A 16,824-nucleotide genomic window follows, 5' to 3' on the forward strand; every position below is an offset into this window, starting at 1 on the left:
AAACAAAAATTACGTCCGCCTGTATAATAAAAAATAATATTATTGCATTAATTAAAATTTATTTGGAACTACTTTAAAATGTTGCGGAGTAATTTCGTAATCCGGTGGAAGCATATAAATACACCCCACAACCGCCGCTACGTCATTCGCCTTTCGTTCGTGCCCGAGATAGTTCGGCTGTGTGTGTGTTCTCCTCAAAAAAGTTTTGTGTTGAAGGAATCCAAGTCATTTGGAGGAGCAGCAGAGGATACACAATTCAGGTGTGTTTTACTGTATATTGGTTAAAATATTGAATCGAGCATCTATCTCATTGTTCTCGTTTTCAAACTTTAACTATTTGTGGCGTAGTTGAAATACGCATATGTGTGAAAGGGCCCAATCTTGCCCCCTGTCTGTAAAAAGTTATCTGTGGCACCCGAGCCATTGCATTTAAGCCAAAATACATCGCTTCTGACGTGGAAAGCTGCTGAGACCGACACATTTCCCCGTGACGGACTTTATCCTCAAGATGGCGGACGCCCCCACCCTTGCTTCCCCCTCTGCCGACGTGTACGCCAACAGTTACCACAGCAAGACTGAGTCACTTTCTAAATGGATCTCCAGCGTCAGAAGTAAGGCCGTGAGAGCTAAAAGACAAAAGAGAAGCGAACTGAGGAGGGTCGCCATCTTGTCCGTGACGCTCCGCCGTGCCGAGGATGAGCTGGTCCGGAAGCAGCGAGCGCGCGCCCAACGCTGGGCGAGGCTACAGCAGGCGCTGTCTGCGCAGTCGCAATCTATCCTCGAACCTGACGTCACTTCCTGCGATTCATCAACCGACCAATGGCAGGAAGAAATGAAGAGCATAGATAACTTTTTTAATAATTTAAACAATGTCCAAATCCCCGAAGCTGCCAGATAGACTTTTGAAGCTTTTACCACTCTAGTCATTTATTCAGTGGCGCCTCTGTATATTTAATGGGTATCTTGCATACCACACTGTGCTGTGAACACGAGACTATGTAGGATGTTTTTTGGCTTGCAGTCTCACTGTCCCGGGCCGGAGAAGGGCGGAGCCTCTAGAGCCGCCGCACTGCGCTGGGTTTTGGGTTTGTAGCTAATCGTATCGATCTTGCATTTACTTTCTATCTGTTTCAGATAATTTAAAAATTAAAAGTTACTTTAGCTTTTGAATTTGATTTTTGGTTCATATTGAATCTAGTTTGTAAATAAAACATGTGATATTAAATAAAAGAAATTATTTGAAGAAATGAATTGTTCCTTTATTTTGAACACTTTTATCTGGTTATATTGTAAACTTTTCATGGGTGGTTTTGGCTGATCACTGCGCTCCCTCATCCGGGGTGCTCCCCTCATCTGAGGCGCTGCAATGAACCGCACGGAGCTGCCTCTGCATCTCTCGAGTTGGCCAGCTCCCGGCTACCGTTTCTACTGCCAGCACACTACGCAACTCCGATATGTCCTCCCTCGCAGTAAGCAGCGATGATGAACATTGAAGATCGATGAGTAGTTCATTCTATGTACCTCCTGAAACTATTAAATTATGTTTTCATTTTGAAATTGGTTGAGAAAGAATTTCACTCTAAATTATGCTCAGATACATTTTAATGTAACTTTAATGCAAACCTCTTTAAGTAAAGAATGATTCAAATGTATTCTTAATATTTTTTCTCGAAAACGGTGCTATATAACATTATCTACGCTTACTGTTTCATTGAATGCGCGCTAGGTAGGTTAGGGACCTTAACATTATGCAATCTGTTTAGAAATGGGTGTTCCTGGCTACAACTGTCTCATGGGTTGGCGGTTGGTGACCACACTCACCAGGCCGGCCAACCAGACACCGAGGGTGCGCCTGCCCCTGGCCAGGCTGCTGAATCCCGGGTTCCCTCTCTGGCCACGGTTGCTCAGGTTGCCTCACGGTTTGTGGAAAATGTGGAATAGAGTGCACACTACATGTAGAACGCTACTGCTCCCGCTGGCGGGAGACATGTTATGATTGTCACTTGCAGAGGAAACACGCATATCGCCCGTTTCCACTGAGTAAAACAACGCTGGATGATAGTGCCATCGTGAGGTCTATCCGGAAACACTTCGGATTTCATCAGCAAGTATTTTCTTAAACATTCCATTACGTATTTTATCTGTAGATAGATATTGCATCAGAAACTGTTGGGCTCGCGCCTGGCTCCTATCCCGTCAATCCTGCCGTTGGCAGTTGGTTTTATAATTACAGGAGCGGTTGGGTGGAGTTGGCTGGGTAGTCCAGCCTACAGCCAAGCTAGAATATACATATCACGGAAGTTACGCACCGCAGGGTGGAAAACAAGCATTCCTTCATCCGCAACCTTGGCCGATTCAGGTTCATTTTTCTAAAAGAATATTGGATTGTTCTAATAATATAATTGCAGCTCTGCTGCATGCGTATTTCTGGTAGGGCTTCTATTTTTAGTCGTAGGTTGTTCCGAGTCACAATAAAGTACCTGACCCCTAACAGCCGCCTTCGCTTGAAACTCCAGACCGAGTGGTTTACATGTACATAGCTGAATCGCACCATCCACTACCGAGCACTGTCCACATCAGAGGTTTAATACAATCAGTTAAATTATTATCATTATTATATTAATCGTTTTTATTATTTTTTTCATCGTTATTTTCTATCGCATAATACAACCTATGTGTTGTTTTTTTGGATTTTGTTTTTATTTTCTAATCCCAGATCTCGGTCATCGTATTTATCCACGCCTGCAAATGTTCCATGCATCCCATTGGCAGAGCTATTAGTGATACCCCGTCTGAAGCCCGCTCGCGGTAGAATCGTAAGTTTCTAGAGACAAGATTCTGATCCATTTGATTAATTAAGGGAGGATCCCAAGCACCATAAGTTCATGTAAACTATTGAAATTATTAAATTAAAATGATAATTTGAACTTGAAAAGTAAGAAAACAGCAGATTTCTGCAGTCCTAGAGGAGGCCTTGGCCGTTAAGTTTCTAAGATTTGGACCTAGTCCAAGGAAGTTGAGGTGTGGAGAAATATTTACCGCCCTGAGGGGTCCCAAATATGTTTTTATTTGATTATTTCAGACACGTAGCCGAGTGTTATCGAATGTGACCTGTGTTGTAGGACCTAACTGTCTGAAATGGGTAGAGAGCAGAACGAGTTGAAAGTAAAAGAAGCTAACGCATCGATATCGATCTTATGTCTAAAGTAAAACACACTTATGGTAACTGATAAAAATGCTGTTCAAATTGAATGAATCTGCTGTGAATATTGTCTCCCTCGGGATGCAAAATGTTTCTGCTTATAATTACAGAGATTGTCGCATATTTGCAAAACTGCAGTCCCTCCAAACCACATCCCGTGTCACCACCAATATAACTTAATTAGAAAGGAACATCACGAGAAAGATAGATTGGGTATTCGGTGTATGGAGTATCTTCGCACCGTTTGTTATCATTACAGAGTTAGCTGTAAGCTTTCCGCATATCTACACGGACACATCTTTAAAACACGTACATTAGCGATAGCTAACTTGTCTCGAGTGGCGTATCATCTGTCGTAAGAAAATCATTTACTTGAACTTAATTTTTAGAAGAAGAAAGTCCTTGTTCTTTGTCCCGAATGGGACCCAACGTGTTATGTTTGTTTCATTGCAGTTCCCGTGGTATAGGTCGCTGCAGGCTCATTACTGAAAAAGGGGGTTTTATTTCACAAAACACCATGTACATGTCACAGCCGAGGTTATGCATTCACCGTGTGACAGACTTCTGGTTTAGTGCGGTAAATAGTAAGCCGGTCAAATACTTCATGCCCAATGAATGTACTTAGTCTGCCCCTTGGGGCGTCATCATTAATTCAAGCTTACAGGAAGTCAACCACGGCAGTTGGTCTGTTCACACCTCGCAGGTTGTATCCAGTCCTCCGGCATTGGTATCTTCTGTAAACCACCCCTCTGCCACCGTGGCACGTCGCTACGTCTGCGTGAATCCTAGAAGTAAGTCTTCCAGTAATGTAGAAATCGAGACTTATCTGGCTTTTAAGCTAGTTAGTGTACTAACTGCCCAGCATATAAGGGCTTGTCGTTTTGGTGATATTTTGCAGAAAACGTTGCGTGAGATTATGCAGCGAGTGACGTCATCATAGCGAATACGGTGTTCTTCACCTGTGCAGACAGATTGGGTGACCTGTCATATCTTTGAGGGGCTATAGAGCTGCTGTGGAACTAAATTACCAGTAATCTTTAATATTCATACCTATTATAGCAATTATTTTCAATGAAGATAGGCTTTTGAAGCCATTATTATAGATTAATGGGGACACCACCTTTTGGGAGTATGGCTTTGCTGATGACTTTCAGATCCAGAATGGGCAGTCCCGGGGATGATGTCTAGTATCATGAAGAATGGAACGAGAAATAGAATATACACTGTAGCAAAGGACATGGTTGCGTTATAACATTACGACTCTTCACCCTACACAAAAGTAATGCGAGAAAGGTCCGGCAGCGCGTAGATCCTGAACACCGCAACAAATTATCCCGTAAAGAATTTATCACTCAAAATTATTACTCTTTGAAACCGTTTTTCTCAGCTGTAACGATTGGACAGGCGTATTATGTTAGTCGCAGGTACGGCAGGGCTTCGGATGAGGGGCGGGATCTCCCGCCATTTCCCGGCCTGCATTCCCGGCTGCTGTCCAGTCCAGTCACCTGCTCCGGTAACTTAACACATCACCTGCTATGGTGCGAGGCGTTGCTAAGGTTTACACTTAAAAATTAATTTATTCTGAAAAATATGATTGATTCCTTGCATGTGGAACTATGTATTTCGTATTTGTAAATAAGCGTTTGATCATGATTTGGAAAGCCAATAATGTTTGGCGGTTAGGGCTTCTTAATATGTTGTTATCGCAGATTTCCCGAGTGTTTCGTGATAGCCGACCTTATAAAAAGCAAGTCTTCCATCTACCCAGACGTTTTGGATGTGAAGGCTATTGGATGTTCTATGCGATGTTGTACGTGCTGTGATGTTATGGATTGACGGCAGTGCAGAAGGTGCAGCACAACATTCAATTACCATGGCTTGCGACATATCTTATCTCTATCTACAGTAGATGTTTGTGGGTGCAAACTTAGAAATCTCAATAACCCTCACATTGGATCCTTAAAAAAAAACCCTTGGACCTGTAAATTAAATTATAATTGTTCGGCAACAACATTTTCACCTGGATGTGAAATTAACTGCGTGCGCCGAAAAATTTCTATGAAAACAATCCAGAGAAGACCAATAAATAGAATGAAGATGTCATGTAGAAGAAGTACGATGCAGTTTAAGCGATTTATAAACCCGATGACCCTTTTTTGCCGAATGGCCCATCTTATAAAGCAGCTTCACTATACTTTTAAGGTAAGAAAGCTGATGTTTAGATGTTTGTAGAATGTTTGCCTTTTTAGAAGGGTAAATTTTAATTTATCATTATATCTTTACAGCGTAACTTTAAATGTAGAATTTTTGAACTGGATAAGCGGACATTTTCTATTAATCACCACCATGTGCAACATACGGAGTACAATATGATCGGATATTCAGAAATAATAACAAACGAAGTCTTCTGTTGATGGAGAACACCTATTAACTGACGAAAATGAGATGGTTTCTACTGCTGGTGGCGCTTAGAGAAATAGTCTTCATGTATGTCTGTGGCAGGATGTCGAGGCACTTGTGCGTTTTGTGAATCTATTGCGGGTCGAGAACGCTCTGTGGTGTCGAATAACAGCCGGTTATGTTAGGGTAAGCGGATTATATACTAAAACCAAGCCTAGAACTCTTAAGTGAATTTCCTTAACGTGCTTTGTGAAATATCTTTTTTTTTTTTTTAATTGTCAAAAGCAAAATTTTTAGATATGTTATGAAATTTTTATCATTTGAAGCTGTTGTGTAAAAGATTATTTCAATAAACATATTTGATAATTTGTTGCAAAAAATATGGCAACAAAGCTAGCTATTTGTGGGGGTAGTGATGCACGCAAGTTAAATAAATAAATCATCTTAGGTATACCAGCCATCATTTGGGGCTGTCGGTGTTTTTAATCTTTGTAGTAATTTTCCCCGCCACTCAAAAATAACATTCATTATATAAATAACATACATGTGCACGCATAGTGCAGTGATGAGATAACGTGTGTTGAAGGTGGGGTGGTGAGTTGCCCTTTTGGGTTGTTTCTTTAAATATTCTAGGTACACTTAAGACAATTTTACCTTATTACAAGAATAAGCGATAAAATACAAAGAGTTATACTAAAAATGAAAAATTGCTACAATTGAATCTTCACTGAAGTTGTCAAATTGCAAGTTTACTATCCTGGAGTGATTTTGAAGATAAAAGTTTAATTAACTGTTGATGATCTACGCTATGGATGTGCAGACTTAGAAGGTATGGCAGTTTGGGTTTCAATTATTGCGGCCCTTGCGATTAGATGGCATAGTAATGTGACATGTGTTTTTCTAGCAAAAATGTTCACACTTAAATTTCAATGGCAATAAGTAGCCTCAACTGATCAAGATCTTATTTTATGCAAATGTTTATACTAAACACCTACTGCGGTGAGTGGAAGTTTACACCGACTTGTTCTTGTTTTGTGGACAGACATTTAAAGAAATGTGAAGGTTAAGTGAACTCAAAGTTGGTGAAAATTGTGGTTGTGCAGTGCAAACCAAGTTCACCATCCACATCTTTAGTTACCATTATGACAGCTGTAGGAACCAGAAGAGTACTGAGACACAAGAGGAGCAGGTTCCTGGAAGCCCACTACATCTGCCGAACCAGCATCCGCGAGAGACTTATAAATGAAGAAAAAAAAAATAACCAACCTGTCACAAAAAATATGGTGACCACTATACTGATGTTGCAAAAAATATAGCAACCATAAATCACAAAAAATTAAGTGTTTCCATTGTAAAAGATTTTGACAATGATATTAGTTGCAAAAGAAACGGCAGCTTGGGTTGGGTCTTTCTCTATTACAGGTTTGGATCTTGGGCTGGATTGGTTGCAGCTTTCAGTTCCTGACCTTTCGTCGACCGTAGACGGCTTGGAAATGCGGCAGTTGGAGTATTGGCGACCAGAACAGCCTGAAGGTGCGCCTCGCATTAAGCCAGCGTGGGATAAGTGCGATTGAAGTTCGTGAGGTATGGACATTAGATGTTTTAACTTATAGAAATGAACGTTGGAACAACGCTGAAAGTAGAATTACACAAACTATCTCGATTACTACTGGAATAGTCCAATTGCGAAGAAACTGGCAGTATTTGGAGAGATTTTGACTGTGCTGTGCACATTTTGATTGCTAAAATCCCGGATGCCCGGACGTAGCAATTTAACTCAAAAATAGGCAGAAGGACCAAATGCCATAAATCATCTCCACCGGCTACAAAATAATTTGTACAATGAAAGACAAACATCAAGTGAGAACACCTTCATAATAATTTGCTGCCGAAAAGTAAGTGGCGATAATCTCATTTTGACAGAATGGTGTTTGGTTTCTTTTTGCAGCATCTTATCTGAGACCATTTTTTTTTAATGCACTTCTCATATCTCCCCTTCAGAAGCAGGAAGAAATCAAGGTGATTTAATTCATTAAAGAATGCCATTGCCAAAAAGATATTTAGAATGCGTCGTGCGAAATCTGTAAATGAATTTGTTGGCGCGATTAATAATATTCATTTTATCGAGCAAAGCGGTTGGCGAAAGCTCAAGGTAACTTGTTTAAGTAACTCTATGTCCCTGTGTCTTGGCATGCCGCTGAGGTAGGCTCGTGTTTATCTGATTTTAGTACAATATAAACTATTACATCCATCAAAAGGAACAAATTTAATCAAATAGTATATCCTTCTTGTGGAACCAAACATACCTAATTCTACAAATACCCGATTCCTACAGAAATTAAAATTGACTTGTGCAAAAAGACAATTGGGCCTGTGACTCGACACAAATGCAAGAATACCTGTAGAACAGTTGTTGAAGTTAGCTTTTGAGGTAACCCATTTTAATAATCGCTTTATTCAATTGTCTGCGTCATGCCGCAAAGGTAGGCCTTTATCTGATTGTAGTTACAAAATCTAATAAAACCGCTTGAGGATAAGTAAGATCATGTAACCCAAGCACCAAGGAACATAGAATGGGTGAAATAGTAACTGAGATGAGGAATGCAAATAATAGTAAAGAGGAATGCAAATGTATTTAAAATATCTCGAGGATTGTGGAACCAAAATAACTCAAATGCAACACTGAACCTAGCAGAGCATGTTTTAATGCTGCAACTACTCTCTATCTCTGAGCAAATGGAAGAATGGATATAAGTTCTTTGAGTCCACACAAGTCTCCAAAAAGGCCAAAGCAGGTTGTATGCAATTGCACTTACTTTAAATTATATTATGTCCTTTCACATTGTGTGTATTGCTAATTTAAGCATTGTAACCGATCTTATCACTAATTTAGATAACTTTTGAATTGCTAATAATATTTTGGTTGTGTTACATATTTTTGCCAAGAAAAAAAATTTCATGTTTTAAATAATCATCCAAAATTTGTTAACTTGTTGCTTAAAATGATTTTGGTGATGCGCTGCTTAATTTTGTTTTATCTTACTGTAATGTAATTTAGATGTAAAATTGAAAGGCTTTCCTTGCTTACCTTGTAAGGTAAGGTTTGGGTTCACCATCACCAGTGAGTTGTTTGTGTCGTTTCTTTGTTATTTATCTATAACAGGTGTGGGAAGTGAACTAGACAATGTGTGATCAGAAGTGTCTGTTTTACCTAGACTCAACGTGTGGAAGGAACGTTAACTTGAGCTTGCTGCATGGACCTCGGAACTGTACAAGGGCTTGTCTCACTGCTGATACTGTACTGTACTGATACCCTCACATCTCATGTCATTGTAAGAATTTGTTCTTTTCTGTTATTAACTCTTGAGGTGGACTTTCGGTTTCTATTGATGTTTTGTTTGGAAATCACTTGAAAAGGTGTTGTAGAAAAGTTTTAATAGCTTGTGACTCATCTTGTCGAATGACCATTGAATGTAAACACTGCTGTAACCATCATAGGTTCAAGTATTCACTCTTGTAAAGTGCACATAATTAACATTATCGTAGGTTCTAACCGAGTTGATACCACCAATGTGCCAGTATATAATATTGTTGTCTTGTGTTATTGTCAATTATTGACTACCTTACTACATGCTGTTTGGGAATAATTACTTGATAAGAAAAACCTAATGTATTTTTCTCCTGTTATTAAGTTTACATCACAATTTTCTGTTGAAACACTGATAGCATTATTAACGAGGCTTTGCTTTGTATGGAGTTATTGTATAGGGTTTTTCTGTAAATGTATTCGATTGTTCAAGACCTAGAATGTTCCGTTAGTACTTTTATTGAGCATGATTGTTCTTGTATTTTAAATTGTGTTGTGCAAGGTACTTTCTGAAAAGAAGGTAGGCACTTGCTTGTTGGGTTCTTTCTGCTTATAGATTACACTTAACCGGAATGTGGATTGATAATAATTATATCTCTGGCGAAGCAAAATATAGCATACCTGGATAATTGTTTTTCCTGCAAGTAGCTCCACCATTTTGTATTGTTCATTCATGTGGGCTGGATCCCCTGAATTGTTCCTGAACACAGCTTATGAGGAATGTTTGGACTAAAACTGGAAACCTGTAATCCTTGGCTACCCACCTTCTTGGCGACAAAACTATAATACGAGGACTCCAGGTCCTGCCAGCCTCAAATTCCGCAGTGAAATCCTAATAATAATCCTGGCGATATGCTGCGCACTGGTGGTGGGCCATTTCTTTCTTTGGATGTTTGACCTGACTTTCTGTGATGATCTTTCTAACCCCCTAATGAGATGGCTGAATAGCAATTGAACAAAGTGAATATTGGTGATGAATGCTGCTGGCTCGACTAACGCATTGGATCAGACCATCTTGGAGAACATCACAGCTTTTAAATGTGATGGCTGATTATTATGGTCTCCACTGCTACCGGATGGTGGGGTCATTGGCTTTAAATTTTGATGCAATTGTAGCCGGAAGAATGTCTTTGACATCCCAGCTTACGGATAGCTGACCTCTAGGACACCATTGCAACTATTGGATTGCAGTCTTCTTGAAGGATGACTTGGATATTGCGACTCATGGAAGGACAACCTGAACATTACATGTACTGAAAGGATACCCTGGATGACTACATGGCTGTTTTAGGACATTGTTACGGGAAAGATGACTTAGACATTGCAGCTACTGGAGTATCACAACAAAGAGAAGGATGACCTAGACATCTTGACACTGGAAGGATGACCAGGACATCGCAGCTACTGGATGGCAGAATTTGGCATCATGACTACAAGAAGGGTGACCTGGACATCACGACTACGGGAGGGATGACCTGGACAACGCGACTACTGGAAGGATGACCTGGGCAACGCGACTACTGGAAGGATGACCTGGACTATGCGTCTACTGGAAGGATGACCTGGATAATGCGACTACTAGAAGGATGACCTGGCCAACGCGACTACTGGAAGGATGACCTGGACTACTGGAAGGATGACCTGGACTACTGGAAGGATGACCAGGACAATGCTACCACTGGATGCCAGACTTGGAAAGTACAACTAATTGGTACCGGACATCTTGATAATTTGATAGGAGATCCTGAACATGACTACGAGAAGAATAAATAACCTGGACATCATGACTATTTGATAGGAGATCCTGAACATAACGACTAGAAGGATGACCTGAACGTTGCGACTACTGGGTGTGAGGCTTGGAACTTGCAACTACTTGGTAGCAGATGTGGATATCATGATTATTTGGTAGGAGATCCTGAACATCACAACTACAAGAAGGATGACCTGAACAACAACGCGACTTGAAGGATGACCTGGACAACACGACTCCTAGGATGACCTGGATGCTAGACTTGGAAATTACAACTACTTGGGAGCAGATGTGGATATCATGATTATTTGGTAGGAGATCCTGAACATCACAACTACAAGAAGGATGACCTGAACAACAACACGACTTGAAGGATGACCTGGACAACACGACTACTAGGATGACCAGGATGCCAGACTTGGAAATTACAACTACTTGGGAGCAGATGTGGATATCATGATTATTTGGTAGGAGATCCTGAACATCACAACGAGAAAGAGAAGACTTGACGGATGACTTGGACAACACGACTCTAAGGATGACCTAGACAACACGACTACAAGAAAGATGACCTGGACAACACGACTACAAGAAGGATGACCTGGACAACACGACTACAAGAAGGATGACCTGGACAACACGACTACAAGAAGGATGACCTGGACAACACAACTACAAGAAGGATGACCTGGACAACACGACTACAAGAAGGATGACCTGGACAACACGACGACAAGAAGGATGACCTGGACAACACAACGACAAGAAGGATGACCTGGACATACAACTTAAAATCCTTTTCACAGAATTTTTACATTACTGAAGGGGTGACCTGAGCCACATGACTAAGAAGGATGACCCCTAACACAACTTCGGAAATACTAATTCATAGGTAGTGAAATCTCACTATTATTTTTTTTCATCTCAAAAAGTGATAGCACATGCGTGAGCGGCGAAATCAATTTAGGCGAACTATGGATGTAAACTATCTCGGGTGACTGACCTCTTTCAAGGCAGTTCTCTCAAGATGGGCGCACTTGCGGCCCTACTAATGTTTTGGTTGAGATCATTTACATGCATAGATGGAATATTACCTACACTTCAACAGAATGGACAACTAACATAAAGATAAATGACTACATAAACTACGCTGGAATAAGGAGCATGACATGACTACTCTATTGCTGTAAGGAATGACCCCGCCCTGCTCTACTACTAAGAGAAAGATGATCTGATACAGCTGCAAGAAGGATGACATGGATATCGCAAACTACAAGAATACATTAATAATAATAAGGTAACGTAGGATGACCTGGTACAACAAAGGTTCCTCGGCAACACGTCTCCAAGAAGGATGACCTGAGCTACAAGAAGGATGACCTGGGCTACACGACTACAAGAAGGATGACCTGGACAGCACGAAGACAAAAGGAATGAAATGGACAAGACTACAAGAGGAATGACCTGGACAACACGACTACAAGAAGGATGACCTGGACAACACTACTACAGGAAGGATGACCTGGACAACACTACTACAGGAAGGATGACCTGGACAACACTACTACAGGAAGGATGACCTGGACAACACAACTACAAGGATGCCTAGAATTTTCTTACGTAGTGAGCTTTCACTCCTTTCTTTTTCTTTAGAAAAAAAAGGCCTTTCATGGTATGAAGATGTTACGTCCCTTGACTTGGGTTTTTCTGAACAACATCTGACTATCACACTCTTGTTACCTCGACATTGTCAACTATGAAAGGCAAGTCTGAACTAGACTAGATTTCATTTATGGACTGAGGGCTAGACTGGATGGAGTATCTAGTTTAGATTGAGGCAGGACTATGTTGCGGCTAGACTGTAATAATGGAACTGAACTGAAGGCAGACCTGGAACTGATTGCGGCTGGACTGGATGGCGTACCTTGGTTGGATTGCGGCTGGACTGGATGGCCCACTTAGGCTGGACTGGATGGCGTACCTTTACGGGATTGCGGCTGGACTGGATGGCGTACCTTGGTTGGATTGCGGCTGGACTGGATGGCGTACCTTGGTTGGATTGCGGCTGGACTGGATGGCGTACCTTGGTTGGATTGCGGCTGGACTGGATGGCCCACTTAGGCTGGACTGGATGGCCCACTTAGGCTGGACTGGATGGCGTACTTAGGCTGGACTGGATGGCGTACCTTTATGGGATTGCGGCTGGACTGGATGGCGTACCTTTACTGGATTGCGACTGGACTGGATTGCGACTGGACTGGATGGCGTACCTTGGTTGGATTGCGACTGGACTGGATGGCGTACCTTGGTTGGATTGCGGCTGGACTGGATGGCGTACCTTGGTTGGATTGCGGCTGGACTGGATGGCGTACCTTGGTTGGATTGCGGCTGGACTGGATGGCGTACCTTTATGTGATTGCGGCTGGACTGGATGGCGTACCTTTATGTGATTGCGGCTGGACTGGATGGCGTACCTTGGTTGGATTGCGGCTGGACTGGATGGCGTACCTTTATGTGATTGCGGCTGGACTGGATGGCGTACCTTTATGGAATTGCGGCTGGACTGGATGGCGTGCCTTGGTTGGATTGCGGCTGGACTGGATGGCGTACCTTGGTTGGATTGCGGCTGGACTGGATGGCGTACCTGGACTGGATGGCGTACCTGGACTGGATTGCGTACCTGGACTGGATTGCGGCTGGAATGGATGGCGTACCTGGACTGGAATGCGGCTGGACTGGATGGCGTACCTGGACTGGATTGCGGCTGGACTGGATTGCGGCTGGACTGGATGGCGTACCTGGACTGGATTGCGGCTGGACTGGATGGCGTACCTGGACTGGATTGCGGCTGGACTGGATGGCGTACCTGGACTGGATGGCGTACCTGGACTGGATTGCGGCTGGACTGGATGGCGTACCTGGACTGGATTGCGGCTGGACTGGATGGCGTACCTGGACTGGATTGCGGCTGGACTGGATTGCGGCTGGACTGGATGGCGTAGCGGATTGCGGCTGGACGGTTCTGAACATTGCTGGAGTATTTTTTTACTGATATAATGTCTTGTTGGTTAATGAAAACTCCATGATTCTTTACCTAAATGGATTGCCTGAAAGCTTAAATTCCCCAAAATTTATTTCATACAATTTCAAAGAAAAGACATATAATAACTACCAACCCGTCTCAATACAGTGAGTCAGTGAAGTCAATTTATAAAAAGAGATTTTGTAAAAAGTTTTGAGGACTGTTTTGCTAAATTTGTCCGGAATCTGACCACTACTATAACAAAGATGGACCTGGGTGCCCTTTCCAAAAAATGACTGAATAAAGCTCTGCACCAAATGACATGAATGCTCTTTGCAAGACCAACAGTGATAATACTCCAACAATGACCAGGATTTTTCACCCCAATAATGAGCGGGACCTTTACCCCAACACACCAACCTGGATGGTATACCCCTGACAAAGGACGCTCTACCCCAGCAATGACGAATGACCTGGATAGTGTAACCCATGAGGATGCTCTACCCCGACAATGACCTGGATGCTCTTCCTCAACAATAGCAGATGTTTTGCCCCAATACTTGCTTGTATACTCCAACCCAACAATGACCCGGATGGTAAAACTCCATAATGATGACAAGGATGTTCTACCCCTGCAATATAACATAAATGCTGTGCACCATCAATGATCTGGATGGTAAAACTCCACAAGGATGCTCTACCCCCCCAACAATGACAAAGATGTTCTACTCCAACAATGACAAAGATGTTCTACTCCAACAATGACAAAGATGTTCTATGCCAACAATGACATGGAAGCTACTCTACAACAATGATGACAAGGATGCTCTACCCCAACAATGACAAAGATGTTCTACTCCAACAATGACATGGAAGCTACTCTACAACAATGATGACAAGGATGCTCTACCCCAACAATGACAAAGATGTTCTACTCCAACAATGACAAAGATGTTCTATGCCAACAATGACATGGAAGCTACTCTACAACAATGATGACAAGGATGCTCTACCCCAACAATGACAAAGATGTTCTACTCCAACAATGACATGGGAGCTACTCTACAACAATGATGACAAGGATGCTCTACCCCAACAATGACAAAGATGTTCTACTCCAACAATGACAGAGATGTTCTATGCCAACAATGACATGGAAGCTACTCTACAACAATGATGACAAGGATGCTCTACCCCAACAATGACAAAGATGTTCTACTCCAACAGTGACATGGAAGCTACTCTACAACAATGATGACAAGGATGCTCTACCCCAACAATGACAAAGATGTTCTACTCCAACAATGACATGGAAGCTACTCTACAACAATGATGACAAGGATGCTCTACCCCGACAATGACAAAGATGTTCTACTCCAACAATGACATGCAAACTACTCTACAACAATGACCTGGATTTTAAAACTCTACAATGATGATGAGGATGCTATATATAATGATGTTCTACACTCCAACAATAACAGAGATGCTTTGCCCCAACAATGGCATGTAAATTCTACCACAACAATGACCTGGAATCTCTACCCCTTCCCAACAATAACAGGGATGCTTTGCCAAAACACCTGGATGGTAACACTCCATAATGATGATGAAGATGCCCTACCCCGACAATGACGTTCCACCCCAACAATAACTGATGCTTTTCCCCAACAATGACCTGGAAGCTCTACCCTACAACAACGACCTGAATGCTCTACCCCACAAAAATGACCTGGATGTTTTACCCCACAATAATGACCTGGATGCTATAACCCAACAATGACCTGAGATGCGATAGGTCAATAAAATATCTGTGATGACTTCTTTATAAATTTTGTGATACTATTAATTAATTATATCTTATAAAATATACAGATTGTAACACATACAAAATGTTGACAATTCTTTTATTCTATGGATTAGCTTTACTGAATTCGATTAAAATAAAAAATAATAGTCCTTTTTTGTTAAAAATATTGGTTTTGTGTATATAAATAAATATTTCCCAGAGAAATGCTTTTTTTTTGTGTTTATTACCAATAATGCTCAAAATGTTACATGTTCAATAAATATTTACCAGAACAATATTAGCTTTTATTTATTATCATTAACGCAAGTAAAAAGTTTCAGGTTACAAGTAAACCATTTTTAAAGGAACCTATTGCTCGTGTAGCGGTGCAACTAGATTGATAAAAAAATATTTAATTTGGCATGAAGGCTATTAAGGCAGTAGTTACTTGTAATATTGATGTTCGATAGGGATGTTACATGTAGCTTGTGAGTGTTGGTTTGCTGTACTTACCCTCTTGATTCTGATCATAAATTACAGGCAAAAGATTGTATAAGTCATCCACTGCTGTTAGTGTAAATTAAATGCAAATCCGATCTGAAAAAAAAAAGGTTGGAGCTGGTGACTAGAATAAAGGACAGTTTATGCAGTTCCTCATGACTTCTTGAAGCCATTCACATTGAGTCAGATTCCCATCCAAATAGATGCGGTAAAGTTAAATAAACTTATCTGGTAAGTCGGGGACTTCACTGCTCTAGATATTGTCGATAGAAAGAAACTTATTAAAATAAAGTTACACTTTTCTGCTTGACGCATACAAGATTACAAATTGATAATCCATGAGAAGGTGTCACCCTTCATGGCTTTGAAATCTATGCGACTAGTACGAGAGCAATTTCGGTAATTCGTTCCAGGCCGCATTCCGGTGAAAGTTATCTTAACAGTTAACTTGAGAAAATAATTTCCTCAGGGCCTATCTCATCTTTGGGAATGCTGTGTGAAGGGCCTTTTTAAGTAAAGGGAGGAGAGAAAGTTCTGATAAGGATAAAAAGGTATGAGGAATCTGTGGTCAGTGTGTCCGGGAGTGACATGAATCCTGGCTGGAGAGATCGTAAGGTCTCCTTTGGTCCTGTCAATCCGCGTAGCCACGTAGTAAAACTCACCCCCATGAACTCGGGTACCCCTGCAATGTAGCGACAACTTAGAAGTGACTATGGCAAAGGTTTCGGTTAGCCAATGAATGGTTCCAGGGGCCGTAGCCATACATGGCCATCAGAGATGTGCTTTATTT

The 16,824-nt window shown here is 41.5% G+C and overlaps 2 protein-coding genes across 19 annotated transcripts; one reads left to right on the forward strand and one right to left on the reverse strand.

The window, feature by feature from the left end:
• Positions 1-266: 266 nt before the first annotated feature.
• On the forward strand, positions 267-1,015 carry LOC149416974 (uncharacterized). Its single transcript, XM_089641109.1, has one exon. It carries the CDS (start codon positions 509-511, stop codon positions 896-898), a length of 390 nt encoding a protein of 129 aa, XP_089497235.1. The 5' UTR covers positions 267-508; the 3' UTR covers positions 899-1,015.
• Positions 1,016-8,365: 7,350 nt separating this feature from the next.
• LOC149416975 (uncharacterized) lies at positions 8,366-15,813 on the reverse strand. 18 transcript variants are annotated; one of them, XM_089641101.1, is made up of 4 exons: positions 13,521-15,813; positions 13,007-13,470; positions 12,886-12,961; positions 8,366-12,703 (listed from the first exon to the last, which is right to left on the reverse strand). In XM_089641101.1, the coding sequence occupies exons 1-3, from the start codon at positions 13,750-13,752 to the stop codon at positions 12,911-12,913; spliced, it is 747 nt and encodes a 248-aa protein (XP_089497227.1). In that variant the 5' UTR covers positions 13,753-15,813; the 3' UTR covers positions 8,366-12,703; positions 12,886-12,910. The 18 variants fall into 18 exon arrangements, 17 of the variants coding, with proteins under 17 accessions (XP_089497227.1, XP_089497225.1, XP_089497228.1 ...); XM_089641099.1 differs by having other exon boundaries at positions 8,366-12,805; positions 12,863-12,961; XR_016303419.1 differs by having other exon boundaries at positions 8,366-12,646; positions 12,806-13,470.
• Between the last annotated feature and the right edge of the window lie 1,011 nt (positions 15,814-16,824).

This window comes from Hesperophylax consimilis, chromosome 16 (genome assembly GCF_061612785.1).
Source record: "Hesperophylax consimilis isolate HC1 chromosome 16, BYU_Hcon_1.0, whole genome shotgun sequence".
Lineage (NCBI taxonomy): Eukaryota > Metazoa > Arthropoda > Insecta > Trichoptera > Limnephilidae > Hesperophylax > Hesperophylax consimilis.